Source organism: Macaca thibetana, chromosome 15, assembly GCF_024542745.1.
Source record: "Macaca thibetana thibetana isolate TM-01 chromosome 15, ASM2454274v1, whole genome shotgun sequence".
In the NCBI taxonomy this organism is placed as follows: domain Eukaryota; kingdom Metazoa; phylum Chordata; class Mammalia; order Primates; family Cercopithecidae; genus Macaca; species Macaca thibetana.
The window spans coordinates 19,013,065-19,028,852 of NC_065592.1; the positions used below are offsets into that span (position 1 = coordinate 19,013,065).

A 15,788-nucleotide genomic window follows, 5' to 3' on the forward strand; every position below is an offset into this window, starting at 1 on the left:
CTTTCTTCCTCTCATCCTCTTGAGATACCATGAGGGCAGGTCAGGGATGTGGTTGGCAGAGACATATCTGCAGATTCAAATTAATGCTATTGTTGATTGTTATTGATTTTTGAGAGTAATAAGTGCTCACTATAAAAAAATTGGAAAATGCAGAAAACTATGAAGGAGAAAAAAGTTAAATATCCATAATGCAGTCACTCAGAAGAAAAGAATGTTAACATTTTGGTGTATTTCCTTTTGGTATTTTATTCTCTGCATATATTATCATTTACATAATTGGGGGTCATGGCATAAATAGTTATATTAACGATTTTTTCCACAATTTTATATCGTAAGAATTTCCTTCATAAGTATCTTTTTATTTATTTTTTTTTGAGACAGGGTTTCACTCTGTCACCCAGGCTGGAGTACAGTGGCACCATCTCCACTCACTGCAACCTCCACCTCTGGGGTTTAAGTGATCCTCCCAATTCAGCCTCTAGAATAGCTGGAACTACAGGTGCAACCACCATGCCAGGCGAATTTTTCTGTATTTTTGGTAGAGATGGGGTTTCACCATTTTGCCCAGGCTGGTCTCGAACTCCTGAGCTCAAGCAATCCGCCCGCCTGGGCCTCCCAAAGTGTTGGGATTACAGGCATGAGCCACTGTGCCTGAGTATCATCTTTTTTTTTTTTTTTTCAGTTACCAAGATTTTTATTTACCCACTTTCCTGCTTTCTTTTAACATTATAAACCAAATTATTATCTTTTTGACCCAGGGTTGTGATAGGAACCATCTTATTACAAAGTGGTAGCAGATCTATGCCTGCTTTTATGTTTTTATGGCCCCTCTGGCTGTCACTTCTCTGTCCTTTCTCAGTTATCACTTTAAAGTCTATTCTGACCCCTGTAAAACAGGGACTAAAAGTACCAACCTCATTGTTATAAGGTTTAAGAGAAGGCCCAGCCCTAAGCCAGGCTCTCAGGAAAAGTCAAACAACAGTTCCTCTTTGCCCTTCAATGTAGCTCCTTCTCATCTGCCATGGGCTGAGGAACCACTGAATCTATAAACCAAGCACACGGATATAAGTCCACAGACCCGGAACCTTACCTGAATGGTAAGGTACACGGGCTTTGTGACTCCACTACCAACTTCCAGACTAAGGAAGGACTGACTTAGTGAGCAGTTCCAAGACCATTCAACTCATGGTTCCCTGTGGATGCCTCCCTTGTACCTCCATCATGACCAGGGCTTGAGGAGAGGCCTCTCAGTTCCCCCTGCCACACTTGATATAGTGTGAGGGATGCTGCAGAGGCCAAAAACTGAGTGACCAGCCCCATCAATGGGAGACACTGACAAATCAATTGCAAAGTTGGTGCCATTTGCTCTTAGGGAGAAGAGATGGGGCCTGAGCAAGGACAGCAGCTGGAAGGTGAAGGGCAGGCCGGACTCTCAGCAGCAGTAGTGATCCAGCCTGAAGGGGCCATCGCGGGATGTGCTCAGCTACTGGGCTTGCTTCTCAGTTAGCTTGGTCAATTTCACATTCAGCTCGCCCAGCCGGGGCTTCAGCCACTGCCTCATCCAGCTTCTTGAGCAGGAAGTGAACCCCAATGGGGTACTTGTCTGGGTGGGTCCACAGCTCAATCTACACCATCACCTGGTTGATGAAGGAGTTACACCCCACAAAGCTGGGGCAGCCCATGGCACAACCCAGGTTGACCAGCCAACCCTCAGCCAACAGGATGATGTGGCACCCATTCTTCAGCCAGTACCAGTCCACCTGGGGCTTGATGTTTACCTTCTCCACAACATTCTTGTTGAGCCACCTGACATCGATCTCCACGTCAAAGTGTCCAGTGTTACACAAGATGGCATCATCCTTCATCTGCTCAAAGTGCCGGCCAAGGATGATATTGATACAGGCTGTGGTGATGACAAAGATGTTGCCCTCCTGACAGGCCTCGTCCATGGTGGTCACCTTATAGTCTTCCATGGCAGCCTGCAGTGTGCTGATTGGGTCAATCTCAGTGATGATTACATGAGCCCCAAAACCCTGCAAGGCCTGGGCACAGCCCTTGCCCACATCGTCATAGCCTGCTACCACTGCTGCCTTGCTGGCAATCATCACATCTTGGCCCACTTGATGCCATCTATGAGGGACTCCCGGGCAGCCATGGAGGCTGTCAATTTTCCTCTTGGTGATGGAGTCATTGACTTGATGGCAAGCTCCTTCAGGATTCCATTGGCCATCATCTTGTATAGGTTATGGACCCCGGTTTTGGTCTCCTCAGAGATGCCTCAGATGCCCGACATGAGCTGTGGGTATGTACTTGGTGTGGACGAGGCTGGTAAGGTCACACCCATCATCCAGAATCATGTTGAGGGGCCCGTCCTTGAAGTACAGTGTCTGTTCAATGCACCATGGGTGCCTCTCATCTGTTTTGCCCTTCCAGATGAACACTGGCATGCCAGCCTTGGCAAAGATAGCCACTGCATGGTCCTGGGTGGAGAAGATGTTGCAGCTAGACCACTGCTCCTGAACGCTCAGGGAAATGAGGGTCTCAATGAGGATGGCCATCTCCACAGTGACTTGCAGGCAGCCAGCAATGCAGGCGCCCTTCAGTGGCCTGGAGGCCAAGTACAGCTCCTGCATGCCCATCAGGCCCGGCATCTCCTTCTCCATAATGTCTAGGGCCTTGTGTCCCCAGGTGGTCAGGCCGATGTCAGCAACTTTGTAGGGCAGTTTGTCAGACACGCTGGCGGCACCTTTGATGGACAAGGGCAAAGGGGACTGGGCCTCGGTCTGGGGACAGGCACTGGGTGGGCAGTGCTGGGCAGGCAGCGCTGGGCAGGTGAGTATCATTTTTTATAGATGTATAGTATTTCTACATAGAAACATCATAGAGCACAAAGTACTCAACTAATCCTTTGTTAACTGTTTAGATTTTTTTAATTTTTATAATTATATAACACTGGTGAACATTTTTGTACATATATATTTACATCTGATTATTTATTTCCCTTGGGTAGATTTTTTTTCTTTTTCTTTTTGGGACAGGGGCTCCCTCTGTTGCCCAGGTTGGAGTACAGTGGCATGATCATGGCTCACTGCAGCCTCGACTTCCCAAGCTCAGGTGATCTCCCACCTCAGCCTCCCAGGTAGCTGGGACTACAGGTGCACACCACCATGCCCAGTTAATTTTTAGTATTTTTTTTTTTTTTTTAGTAGAGATGGGGTTTCACCACATTGCCCAGGCTGGTCTTGAACTCCTGGGCTCAAGTGATCTGCCCACCTCAGCTTCCCAAAGTGTTGGGATCACAGGCATAATCCGCTGTGCCTGACCTTTGGATAGATTATTAAAAGCAGAAATAATGGGCCAGGTGCACTGGCTCACGCCTGTAATCCCAGCACTTTGGGAGCCCGAGGCAGGCGGATCACCTGAGGTCGGGAATTCGAGATCAGCCTGAGCAACATGGAGAAACCCCATCTCTACTGAAAATACAAAATTAGCTGGGCATGGTGGCGCATGCCTGTAATCTCAGCTACTTGAGAGGCTGAGGCAGGAGAATCGCTTGAACCCAGGAGGTGGAGACTGCGGTGAGCCAAGATCACACCATTGCACTCCAGCCTGGGCAAAAACAGCGAGACTCCGACTCAAAAAAAAAAAAGTGGAAATAATGGGTCAAAGAGTATAAACACTTTTAAGGCTTCCTGGAAAGGTTGTTTCACTTTATATTTCTATCAACGTGAGAGACCATAACAAATATTACCAGTTTGTAAAAATTGTTGCCAAATCATAGGTTAAAAAAATGGCAACTCCTTATCTCAACTTGCAATTCTTTAATTATTCAAGTTGCATATGCAGTATTTCATATTTCTTAGTCATTTGTATTCCTTTCTGTGACTTGTCTGTTAGTGTCCTTTGCTGGGCCGACTTTGTGAACAGTGGCCCCATAATCCCACAGTTGTCTGCAGAAGATGCCAAACCTTGCATTTAGCCACATCTGATAGGAGGCCAGCCTCCGGCAGGATTAGAAATAGTCCATGTCAGCATTGCTGTTTCAATGAAACAAGAAAGGGGAAAGGTGTCTGTGTTTTATTGGAGTCTGGGAGATGAAGTTATTTTGCTGAGCCATATCTATCATATTATTATGCTTTATTTTATTTTCTCACTCCCAAAGCTTCTCTTTTCTAGCAGAAGGGTTAAATTTGGTGCATGTGTAGCCTTTCTTTTAGTATGTGTTCACTGACCTCCTACTATGTGCAACGCATAGCGGCCACATTAATGGACTGTAGTGATAGAGAAGAGCCTGGGCTTTTGAGTCACAAGGGCCTTCGGCAAGTAAGTCCCTTAAGCTCTTGGAGGCTCAGTTTCCTCTTCTTCGAAGTGCAGATGATAGCCTGTCTTTGAGGAATAAATGTGTTATGAATGTAAAACTCCTGGAACAGCATCTGCCACATCATAAGACTTCATAGACAATTAAAAAAAATTTTTTTTCAAGATGGAATCTTGCTCTGTTGCCCAGGCTTGAGTGCACAATCTCAGCTCACCGCAACCTCTGCTTCCCAGGTTCAAGCAATTCTCCTGCCTCAGCCTCCCGAGTAGCTGGGATTACAGGCGTTCACCACCACACCTGGCTAACTTTTTTGTATTTTTAGTAGAGATGGGGTTTCACTATGTTGGCCAGGCTAGTCTTCTTTTTTTTTTTTTTTTTGAGACGGAGTCTTGCTGTGTCGCCCAGGCTGGAGTGTAGTGGCATGATCTCGGCTCACTGCAAGCTCTGCCTCCCAGGTTCACGCCATTCTCCTACTTCAGCCTCCCGAGTAGCTGGGACTACAGGCGCCCGCCACCACACCCCGCTAATGTTCTCTATTTTTAGTGAAGACGGGATTTCACCATGTTAGCCAGGATGGTCTCAATCGCCGGACCTCCTGATCTGCCCGCCTTGGCCTCCCAGAGTGCTGGGATTACAGGCGTGAGCCACCGTGCCCAGCCTGGCCAGGCTAGTCTTGAACTCCTGACCTTGTGATCCATCCACCTTGGCCTCCCAAAGTGCTGTGATTACAGGCGTAAGCCACCGCGCCTGGCTCACAGACAATTCTTGAGCCATTTCTGCGTATTTGACACTGTGCTAGGTGCTGACTATAAAGTGAGAAATCAGATGGGGCCCTTTACAGCATCTCCTTTGCCTAGGAGAAAAGTCAGGCTGCACATTGGCTCCAACAAGGCCCTCTCTGACTCCTGCTGTTCTGTGGTCCTTCCCTAAGCCTTTGGCTCCAGGTCTCATGGGCCTTAGCTACAGTTCTGGGGCAACAGAAAAAGTGCCAGTTGATGTTCTGTTACACAGAGTGTCACAGCTGTAATTTTTTTCTTTTCTTCTTACCATTATAAGTATTTTCCCTTTATAGTTAAGGGTGTCAGTGGGAGCCAGCCAGCCTCAGTTTGATTTCTAGCTCTATTATTTACTAAGTGACCATGGGCAAGTTGCTTAACCTGCGTCCTAGTTTCCTTATCTGTAAAATGCAGATAATAATAGACTATATACTGAATGTTTGTGTCCCTCTAAAATTTATACGTTGAAATCCTAACACCCCATGTGAAAGTATTTGGAAGCCTTTGGGAGGTGATTAGGTTATGAGGGCAGAGCCATCATGAATGGAATTAGTGTCCTTTTAAAGGACACCCAGGGAACTCACTGAATCTGCTGGTACCCTGATCTTGGACTTCCCAGGCACCAGAACTGAGAGATATATATTTTTTGTTGTCTACAAGCTACAATCTACAGTACTTTGTTGCAGCAGCCCGAATGGACTAAGACACAGTAGTACCTACTTCCTGGGGTTCTTAGGATTAAACAAAATAATTCATATGTAGCTCTTGGTATAGTGTCTAGCACAGGCTATGAGCTCAATTATTTACTATTAATATTTGCTACACTGTCCTCATAGCTACACGTACAATGACTTTATATGATTAAGTTTAACTGGTATAATAATACCTTTGTCTGATGGCAGATATGTAAGGTGTTTCCAATTTTTAAACACAAACATAATTCCTAAGAAAGTCATCTTGTAGTTTAGAGATTAAGGAAGATTTAAGATTAAGGAAATTTAAGAATTAAATGTTGAATGGACATTAATACATTTAAATTACTAAAATCTTTCAAAAAATTCAATATTTTCTATACATATTACAGGCTAATTATCCCATCTTAAAAGCCCTGGCATGGATGATCCTTGCCTAAGGCAGAGAGCTGACCTGAATCACTAGACAAGGTCTTCTAGTCATTTGCTCTGTGTCTCTCCTGGCCAAGAAGCTGCATCAGCTTTTTCCCCCTTGCCAGAGAACCTCTGATACAGCAAAGCTCAGGGCCAACCCAGCACTTTTCAGATATCATTTGGAAATATCAGGTAGGGCAACTGTCAGGCCATGTCACCTGATGGGGAACTTACGGGGCAGGGGTTTCTGCTCTGGTCCTTCAGCCAACAAGGCTCAAAGTTAGCAATAGTATAACAAAAATATGAACCTACACACCTTGAGCACTGTCTGTGTGCTAGGCTCTGTAAAACCATTCTCCTCAATCCTTAGCTCAACAAATGAGAGACGATTTATTGGCCCCATTTAATAGTTGAGAAAACTGGCCTGGCGCGGCAGCTCATGTCTGTAATCCCAGCACTTTGGGAGGTCTAGGCGGGAGGATCACCTGATCTCAGGTGTTCGAGATCAGCCTGGCCAACATGATGAAACCCCGTCTCTACTAAAAATACAGGAATAAACTGGGCCTGGTGGTGGGTGCCTGTAATCCCAGCTACTCGGGAGGCTGAGGCAGGAGAATGGATTTAACCTGGGAAGCGGAGGTTGCAGTGAGCCAAGATGGCGCCATTGCACTTCAGCCTGGGTGACAAGGGTGAAACTCTGTCTCAAATTAAAAAAAAAAAAAAAAAAAAGAGAAAACTGAGGCTCAGAGAGGTGAAAGGTTTCCTCCAAGGTCACAGAGTTGGCAGTCACGAACCAAGTCTGTCTGACTCTAAAGACACAAGCTCCTCCCACAAGCACCACAAGACTTCAATTAATTCAATTTAACCAGCATGGGTTAGCACTTACATGTGTTACCCCTGCTAGGTACTGAGAACAGGGAGAACAGCCGATATAAGAGACAGACACATAAATAACAAGTTCTAGTATTAAGGCTGATGCATGCCTATGAGAAGTAATAAAGCCATGTGGGCAATTCGATTTATCCTGTTGTATATATTTCTGAAAGCCATCCTTAATCCTTTTAGGAAGAGGCAAGGATGAGGTAAATTGGTAGATCAGGGCTGTAATCAATGCATAAACAAGGGGTGGTGGGGATATAAGAGGGGAGAGATTAATTCCCACTCAAATCCAGGAATGTCTTTTAGAGAATGTGGCATTTTGGTTGGGGTTTGAAGGGCCAGGGAGGATCAGCAAGGGAATACTTCCAAAGCAAAGTAAAAATAGAACCTTGGTTAGTGCTTGCTAAATATTGGTCCTGAAGACAGAACACTCACCTTCTCCCTCATTCCCGCTGTCTTATATACACAGACCTATCAAGACACACCCATACATAACCACAAATGCAAAAACACAGAAAATACACAAAAACACACACCAGTACACATGCACAGATTATTAAGACACAATGTATGAAAATAGATACAATCTCCCATACTCATAAACTCACGCAGATACATACAATACTCATACACACAAGACTCACAAACATGTTTATGCATTCATACACAGCCTCCCCCACCCACTGTTCATGCAGGAAAATAAATGCATGCTTTCATTAACATATACAAGTTCACACATAAAAATCTCATCCTGCCGGTCTGGTTGAAGACCAGTGACTAATGGGAAACCATGCACAAAGCCAAACATCACGTAGGGGAGGCCGCGATTGGGTTAGCAGTGGGGCTTGGATTAAGCCCCATCAGATGACAAACCCGCCCTGCCTGGCTCCCCCTGGAAGCTGCTGAGCCGAAGCAGCAGCGCCTGACCTAGCTCGGATCCTGGGCGGATGATGCGAGGCTGCGTGTCCGAATTCCAGCTTGATCCAGGGTTTAATGTCACCCAGGGTCAAGCTCGGCTATTAGCCCCACCCCAATCCCTGCAATCAGCCGGAGGCTCTGGGGGCACTGAAGGGCTGTGGCCTGGGGCTGCTTTCTAATCCTAGGCTTGCCCTGGCGCAGAATGCTGAGAATAGTTAGCAATAATGAGGGTTACAACAGTGGGCCAGGGGCTGGGCTAAACCCTTTATGTCCATGACTTAATTCTCACAACAGCTCTGTGAGCGGGGTGAGGGGGGTCCTATCGTCTCCATTTTAGTGGTGAAAAAACCGCGCTCAAGCGACAAAACCATTCAGCAAGAGACATCAAGTTGAGGTTCAACCCTGTCTGATCCTATTCTTCCTGCGGTTTAGGGAAGTGTGCTTGCGAGACTGTCTCCTCCACGCAGGAGGCCTGCACCTTCTGCCCTGAGGGGTCTCCACCGCCCGGTCCCGCCCCCTCGTCCAGCCTGACACACAACCTGGCCCACAGCAGGTTTCTGGTGACGGCGTGGGTCTCGGTTCAGAGAGGGCCTCAACAAGGGCCTCAGTTTCTCCATCTCTGAAATGGGAATGGCGGCAGAGACCTCGCAAGGCTGCGACCAGGCTCTCTGGAGCAGCAGAGGGCATGTTAAGCTCTACATCGTCGCTGCCGCCGCCCTCTCCCATCGCGGGGTTCCCGCGTGGTCCCCGCCCGAGCCGGGGTACGGCGCCGGCGCCCCATTGTTCAGGAGGGCGGAGACGCTCCCGAGTGCTGATCCACCCCCGGGTCGTGCTCGCAGTCCGGTGGAGCAGATGACTAGGCCCGGCGTCGGCCGCGCGGGGCGCATCCTTTGTCTGCTCCGCGGCGCCCGGTGCCCCAGGCCCGCGCCCCACTCCTTGGGCAGACAAAGCCGGGGCCGCCGCGAGCCCGGCGGGCTGGAGCTGGGCTCTCACCACCCTTCTCCCGCCTAACGGACCGCCTCCTCTCCTGGACGTCCTCTGATTGGCCCACGGGCCCACAAAGAGGCCGGGAAGCGGGAGGATCACGTGCGCGACCCTTGCCTCCCATTGGTTAGGCGGGGCTGCCAATCGAGGAGGGCGGGCGGTCCGTGCTTGGTCCGGTCGCTCCCTCCGCGCTGGGGCCCGCCCGCGGGGCCGGCCGCCTGTCAGAGGGAGGTGGCGATGGTGCGCCCGGTGGCGGCGGCGGCTGCGGAAGCTTCCTCGGTAGGATTGCAGCGAGGAGAAGATGACTGACCAACCGACTGGCTGAATGAATGAATGGCGGAGCCGAGCGCGCCATGAGGAGCCTGCCGAGCCTGGGCGGCCTCGCCCTGTTGTGCTGCGCCGCCGCCGCCGCCGCCTCAGCCGCCTCGGCGGGGAATGTCACCGGTGGCAGCGGGGCCGCAGGGCAGGTGGACGCGTCGCCGGGCCCTGGGTTGCGGGGCGAGCCCAGCCACCCCTTCCCTAGGGCGACGGCTCCTACGGCCCAGGCCCCGAGGACCGGGCCCCTGCGCGCCACCGTCCACCGACCCCTGGCTGCGACTTCTCCAGCCCAGTCCCCGGAGACCACCCCTCCTCGGGCGACAGCCAGACCCGCTTCCACCACCTTTCAGGCGCCGCTCGGCCCCTCGCCGACTACCCCTCCGGCGGCGGAACGCGCTTCGACCACCTCTCAGGCGCCGACCAGACCCCCGCCGACCACCCTTTCGACGATCACTGGCCCCGTGCCGACCACCCCTGTAGCGACCACCGTACCGGCGCCCACGACTCCCCGGACCCCGACCCTCGATCTCCCCAGCAGCAGCAGCAGCAGCAGCAGCAGCAGCAGCAGCGTCCCCCCAACCCCACCTGCCACCGAGGCCCCCTCTTCGCCTTCTCCAGGTGAGTCCGGCGCTCCCTCTCGGGCAGGACCCGTCCTCACCCCAGCCCCGGCATCTGGGGTTGGGCTCTTGCCTATAATTTATCGTTTCTTGCCCCAAAGACTTCTCAGGTTCTGGCTCCGGAGGGGGGATCCCAGCTCCAGCTAGTCCTCCTCCCGCCCCCGATCAATCTGGAAAGTCTTTTGTCCCCCGTGGGCTGTGCTCCCTCGGGAGGGGGTGGCTGCTGGGTGGAAGGCATCTCATCTTCTTCCCAACAGGGCTTTCTGGCCTTTTTCAGAGACCCAGAATGGGCGCCAACTTTTGGGTTGGGTTCGCGCACCCAGCCTCTCTGCCTGGGTTATTTGGGGAAGTTTGAAAGCCCGCATAGTACCTCCTTCAACCACTGGGTCAAAAGCTGAGGGTAAGGAATTCCTCCCAGAGCTCCAGTTTCCCCGTTCATTTCTTCTTGTTTATGTAAATATCAGATGTGTGTGTATGACAGGTGGAGGAAAGGTAGTGAGAGGATTTTGTTTACAAACAGTAGTAAGGACCACTTGAGGGCAAAACAAAAAAACAAAAAAGGCATTGTAATTCATGTTGTCCCTGCACATAAGTGGATTCAGTAGGTCATTTGGGACAGGTGTGTATCTAGGCTGAGCACATTTACAAATTAGGTTAAATCTCTTCCTCGCACCATTTTTTTCTTCCACAATTATAAGGTCAACATGTTTGGACAAATACACAATTTAAGCAAGGATGCCTATTTTTGTCTCCTTAAGCCAGGATGTTCAACTTTGCTGATGCTGATAAATGCCAATTTCTGTTTGAGCCCATGTAGAAAAAGCTTTTCTTGCTGAAGTCTTCAACCAAAGTTAGAGACAACTCCTATTCTTTCCCCGTTTAAATCTAAAGTGGGCCTAGAACTAAAACAAAACAAAACGAAAACCTACCTTGTCAAGATGTTGGGCAAAAGTTTGAGTTCTCTTGCTTTGAGTTGGGGTAGAGATTTGTCCAAATCGTTTGTCTAGCTGAATCTCTGACCTAAATCTTAGGCTTAGTGATTTACTGTGGAGTCAGGTATGGACTTTGGACTATAATGGAGTGTGTAGAGAATTTTCCCACGTGGTTATGAGCCTTAATACAGTCTTGAGCCTTGGGTTGGAGCTTGGCAATGACATAAGTAGGATTATTCACCCATAAAAAGCCAAGTGTGCATCTCTTCCAGCGTCAAGGAGCACATTAGCTAGCTGGGTTTTACCTGTAACCCCTTTTGGCTTTCATATAGAAAGACTGACATTACTGAGAGACAGGAAGCATAGTGGTTGAGAGTATGGACTCTGGAGTTTATTCTTAGGTTTGAATCCTAGCTCTTCTCCTTGTTAGCTGTGTAAGCTTAGGCGGCTCACTGAAGTTCTTTGGACTCAGTTTCTTCGATTGTGAAATGAAGATAATATTATAGTAGTACTTACTTCATAAGGTTGCTGTGAAGACTGTTTTGTTTTTGTTTTTGTTTTTTGAGACAGGGTCTGGCTCTGTTGCCCAGGCTGAAGTGCAGTGGCGCAATCTTGGCTCACTGCAACCTCTGCTGCCTAGGCTCAAGCGATCCTCCCACCTCAGCTTCCTGAGTAGCTGAGACTATAGGCGTGAGTCACCACGCCCAGCTAATTTTTTGTATTTTTTGTAGAGATGAGGGCTCACTATATTGCCCAGGCTAGTCTTGAATTCCTGAACTCAAGCAATCCTCCTGCCTTGGCCTCCCAAACTTCGAGGATTTCAGGCATGATTCACTGCACCAGGCCTGCTGGGAAGATTAAATAAGTTAACACTTACTGTGTTTACAACAGTTCCTAGTGTAGAATAAGCTCCATGTGTGTTAGCTATGCTTATGACCAGGCCTGTGGGGGTGTGTGTGTGTGTGTGTGTGTGTGTGTGTGTGTGTGTATAGAAAGCATTTGAGAAAACTATTAGGGACTTGTGGTGATTTTTATTTGTTTTAGTAAAATATAATAGAAAAAGAACGAATTAGATTCTCTGGAGTTTTAAGCATACAGTAGCATTTAAGAAGAAAGATCACTTTGGTTAGTATCTGATACGTAGATCTGTGTAATTCATCTTATTTTACTTTTACTATTTTTATGTTGTTATTTTTCAACCACAGAGGTTACCCCCACTGGCAAAAAAATACAAACAACCAGAAGTCCACAAAGGAAAAAGGGAAAGTCACTCCTTCACTGCCTCCTAGTTTCAGTCAGTCCCTGGAGGTTACTACTGTTAGCAATTTGTCAGATCTTTTTCAACTGTTTTTGCTGGGCATATATGAACATACACACAGGGTATTTAAAAATAGATTTTAAAAAATCAAAATGGAATAATTCTCTACATGTTTTGCCACTTGTGGTATTCACTTAACTAGGTATCATGGACTTTAAAAAAAAATGTCAGTATCTAGGGCCTACTTTATTCTTTTTAATAGTTGCATTTTCCAGGGTAAGAATGTATCATAATTTATTTAACCAAGCCCTTATTTATGGACACTTAGATTGCTTCTAGGCTTCACTTTAAAAAGCACAGAGAGGAAGCAGCACAGAGTATTTTTGCTAAGTCCATCATATATTTACTATATTCTCTAATACTTTCACTGGAGTTGCTTAGAATCCAATTCAATTTAAACTGCAGTAAAGCCGGATTGAAAAATATTTGTCATCTGAACTGTTCAAGGCTTTTGGTAATTTTCATGAACGAACATTATACTTACGTCTGTGGTAGTCTTTGGGTGAAAAATTTTTAGAAGGATGTCCAGTTTCGATAACTTTCCTGTGTTTTAAATATTAGGTAGTTTGTACTTCTCTGTGAATTCAGTCTGGATTGCCAGTATCTAGTTCTCAGCGGCTAAACTGACTTTACCATGATCTGATCAAGTATGGAGCATGGGCTCCAGTTTGCTTTAAACAGAAAACGTATCTCTTTGGCAGAAGGAAAACTTATAATTGAATTTGAGACAACTGGTTTGGCTTGCAAAGTTGGATTCCCTGGCATTTGAGAAGATGGTTGTACATACAGTATTTTTTAATTTCAATGTTCCTGTAAGAACTAAGTGCCATTGATAATATATTATTTGATTGGATAGGTCTTATAGATGCTTTTTGAATTAATAATAATTTCTTTCATGGAGATCTAGCTGAGAGCTCTTGCCTGCCCCTCAATTAGGACCCTTTTTTATTTACATGGACACTGATCTGCAAACTGAAACTAATTGCCCAGCAAGCAGGCACTTTTTCTCCCACAAACCCAGCAAAACATTCAGCTGATTGGTTGGCTGGGTAGGACTTTTTTTTCTTTTTTGAGACGGAGTTTCACTCCTGTTGCCCAGGCTGGAGTGCAGTGGCGCGATCTCGGCTCTCCACAAGCTCCGTCTGCCGGGTTCAAGCGATTCTCCTGCCCCAGTCTCCCGAGTAGCTGGGATTACAGGCATGAGCCACAAAGCCCAGCTAATTTTGTATTTTTAGTAGAGACAGGGTTTCTCCATGTTGGTCAGGCTGGTCTTGGGCTCCTGACCTCAGGTGATCCGCCCACCTTGGCCTCCCAAAGTGCTGGAATTACAGGTTGTGAGCCACAGCACCTGGTCCTGGGTAGAACATTTTAAGCAGGGTGAAGAGAGATGCTGTGATACTAGAAGTAATAATAATCAGTAAGACACTGAGGTAATGACAGATGTTTGTTTGTTTGTTTGTTTGTTTGTTTTTGAGACGGAGTTTCGCTCTTGTTGCCCAGGCTAGAGTGCAGTGGGGCGATTTCGGCTCACTGCCATCTCTGCCTCCTGGGTTCAAGCGATTCTCCTGCCTCAGCTTCCTCAGTTGCTGGGATCACAGGTGCACACCACCATGCCCGCCTAGTTTTTGTATTTTTAGTAGAGATGGGGTTTCACCACGTTGGCCAGGCTGGTCTCGAACTTCTGTCCTCAGGTTATCCTCCCACCTCAGTCTCCCAAAGTGCTGAGATTATAGGCAAGAGCCACCGCGGGCTGGCCCAAATGTTTGATTTTTAAAATTATGGACCCTTAGGGTTAGACAGGACTTTAAATGCCACTACTTCCTAATGTGACTCTACATTTGAAGAAATATTTCCATAGGCTTAGCTGAAATTTCTTCTTTTAGTTAACTGATTGATCTGGCTCTGCCTGTTGGGACCATGCAGAAAAAGTTGGCTGTCTCTGTGCCTTGACAGCTCTTATAGATTTGGGGACAGGGATCATAATCCCTCTCAGTCTGGGCTAAATAACTTCAGCTCCTTCAACTGGTCTTTATGTGACATGTTTTCAAATTTTCTCACTATCTTGGTTACTTCTCTTATAGTTTTTTTGTTTTTTGTTTTGAGATGGAGTTCCACTCTGTTGCCCAGGCTGGAATGCAGTGGCGCCGTCTCAGCTCATTGCAACCTCCGTGTCATGGTTTCAGGCAATTCTCCTGCCTCAGCCTCCTGAGTAGCTGGAATTATAGTGCATGCCACCACGCCTGGCTACTTTTTGTATTTTTAGTAGAGACGGGATTTCACCATGTTGGGCAGGCTGGTCTGGAACTCCTGACCTCAAGTGATCCGCCTGAGCCTCCGAAAATACTGGGATTACAGGCATGAGCCACTGTGCCTGGCCCTCTTCTAGTCTTTTTCAGTCTTTCTGTGTCTCTCCCAAAATGTGGAACAGAGCTGAATATAATACTCCAGATGTGCTCTAACCAGCTTGTAGCAGAGAGGGCAGTTACCTCATTCCTTCTGGATGGGATACTGATGTTGGTGTGGTTAGTTCCTAATCACAGGAGCTTTTTGGCAGCCACATTATGTTGTTGACTCATTGAGCCCATTAAGATTGCTAAGGTCTATTAAAATTTATTTATTTTTAAATATGTGCTAGGTGAGTCTCCTTTCATTCTGGACTTGGAAATTCTTATAATTTTCTAAAGTATGATCTGAGACTTTACTAAATTTATAAGATTGATTGTGTTAAATTCAATTATCCTTTTAGATCCCAAGTTTGTCAGTGTACTCCACCCAGTTTATTTGCATTTACCTACAGGGTGTTCCTATAGACAGAGTCTATGGACAAGTTAGGGCAGATTATTCTTACCTCATAGGGAAGAGTGAATTTACAGATGATAAAACAATTTGGAAGGTAAAGGATAGTAATTTAGATTAGTTTTGAAGGGTTTCTTTCAGCTCTAAAGTTCTGTGATGGTTTGGTCTGCATGATTCAAGGCATATTTATGCCCCACAAAGAACCTTAATTATTTCTTTGTTATCTAAGTGATGAGAATAGACTTTGTTTAAGCAAGCCCTAGAATTTAGAACTTGAAAACTCTGACTACCGTGACATGTAAACAAAATATTACAGATGGATTATTTATTTTTGTTTGTTTGTTTGTTTGTTTTTTTTTTGGAGACGGAGTCTTGCTCTGTCACCAGGCTGGAGTGCAGTGGCACCATCTTGGATCGCTACAACCTCCGCCTCTCCGGTTCAAGTGATTCTCCTGCCTTAGCCTCCTGAGTAGCTGGGACTACAGGCCCTTGCCGCCACACCCAGCTAATTTATTTATTTCTTGTATTTTAGTAGAAACGGGGTTTCACCATGTTGCCTAGGCTGGTCTCAAACTCCTGAGCTCAGGCAATCCTCCCACCTCGGCCTCCCAAAGTGCTAGGATCACAGGCATGAGCCACCACGCCCAGCCTGGTTTTTTTTTTTTTTTTTTGAGACAGAGTCTCAGTTGCCCAGGCTGGAGTGCAGTGGCACCATCTTGGCTCGCTGCAGCCTCCACGTCCCAGGTTCAAGCAATTCTCCTGTTTCATCCTCCTGAGTAGCTGGGACTACAGGCATGTGCCATTACACCCAACTAACTTTCTTGTA

General features: G+C 47.2%; 1 protein-coding gene and 1 pseudogene across 1 annotated transcript in view; one reads left to right on the top strand and one right to left on the bottom strand.

Annotated features, from left to right (window-relative positions):
- Nucleotides 1-372: 372 nt before the first annotated feature.
- On the bottom strand, nt 373-3,020 carry LOC126937639 (adenosylhomocysteinase-like; annotated as a pseudogene).
- A 6,160-nt stretch (nt 3,021-9,180) lies between these two features.
- Nucleotides 9,181-15,788, top strand: part of MEGF9 (multiple EGF like domains 9) — a 114,625-nt gene continuing 108,017 nt past the window's right edge. Inside the window, exon 1 of the mRNA XM_050761210.1 lies at nt 9,181-9,917. Within this exon, the coding sequence (XP_050617167.1) occupies nt 9,311-9,917 (607 nt within the window). The 5' untranslated portion in view covers nt 9,181-9,310. The remainder of the gene's footprint in view (nt 9,918-15,788) is intronic.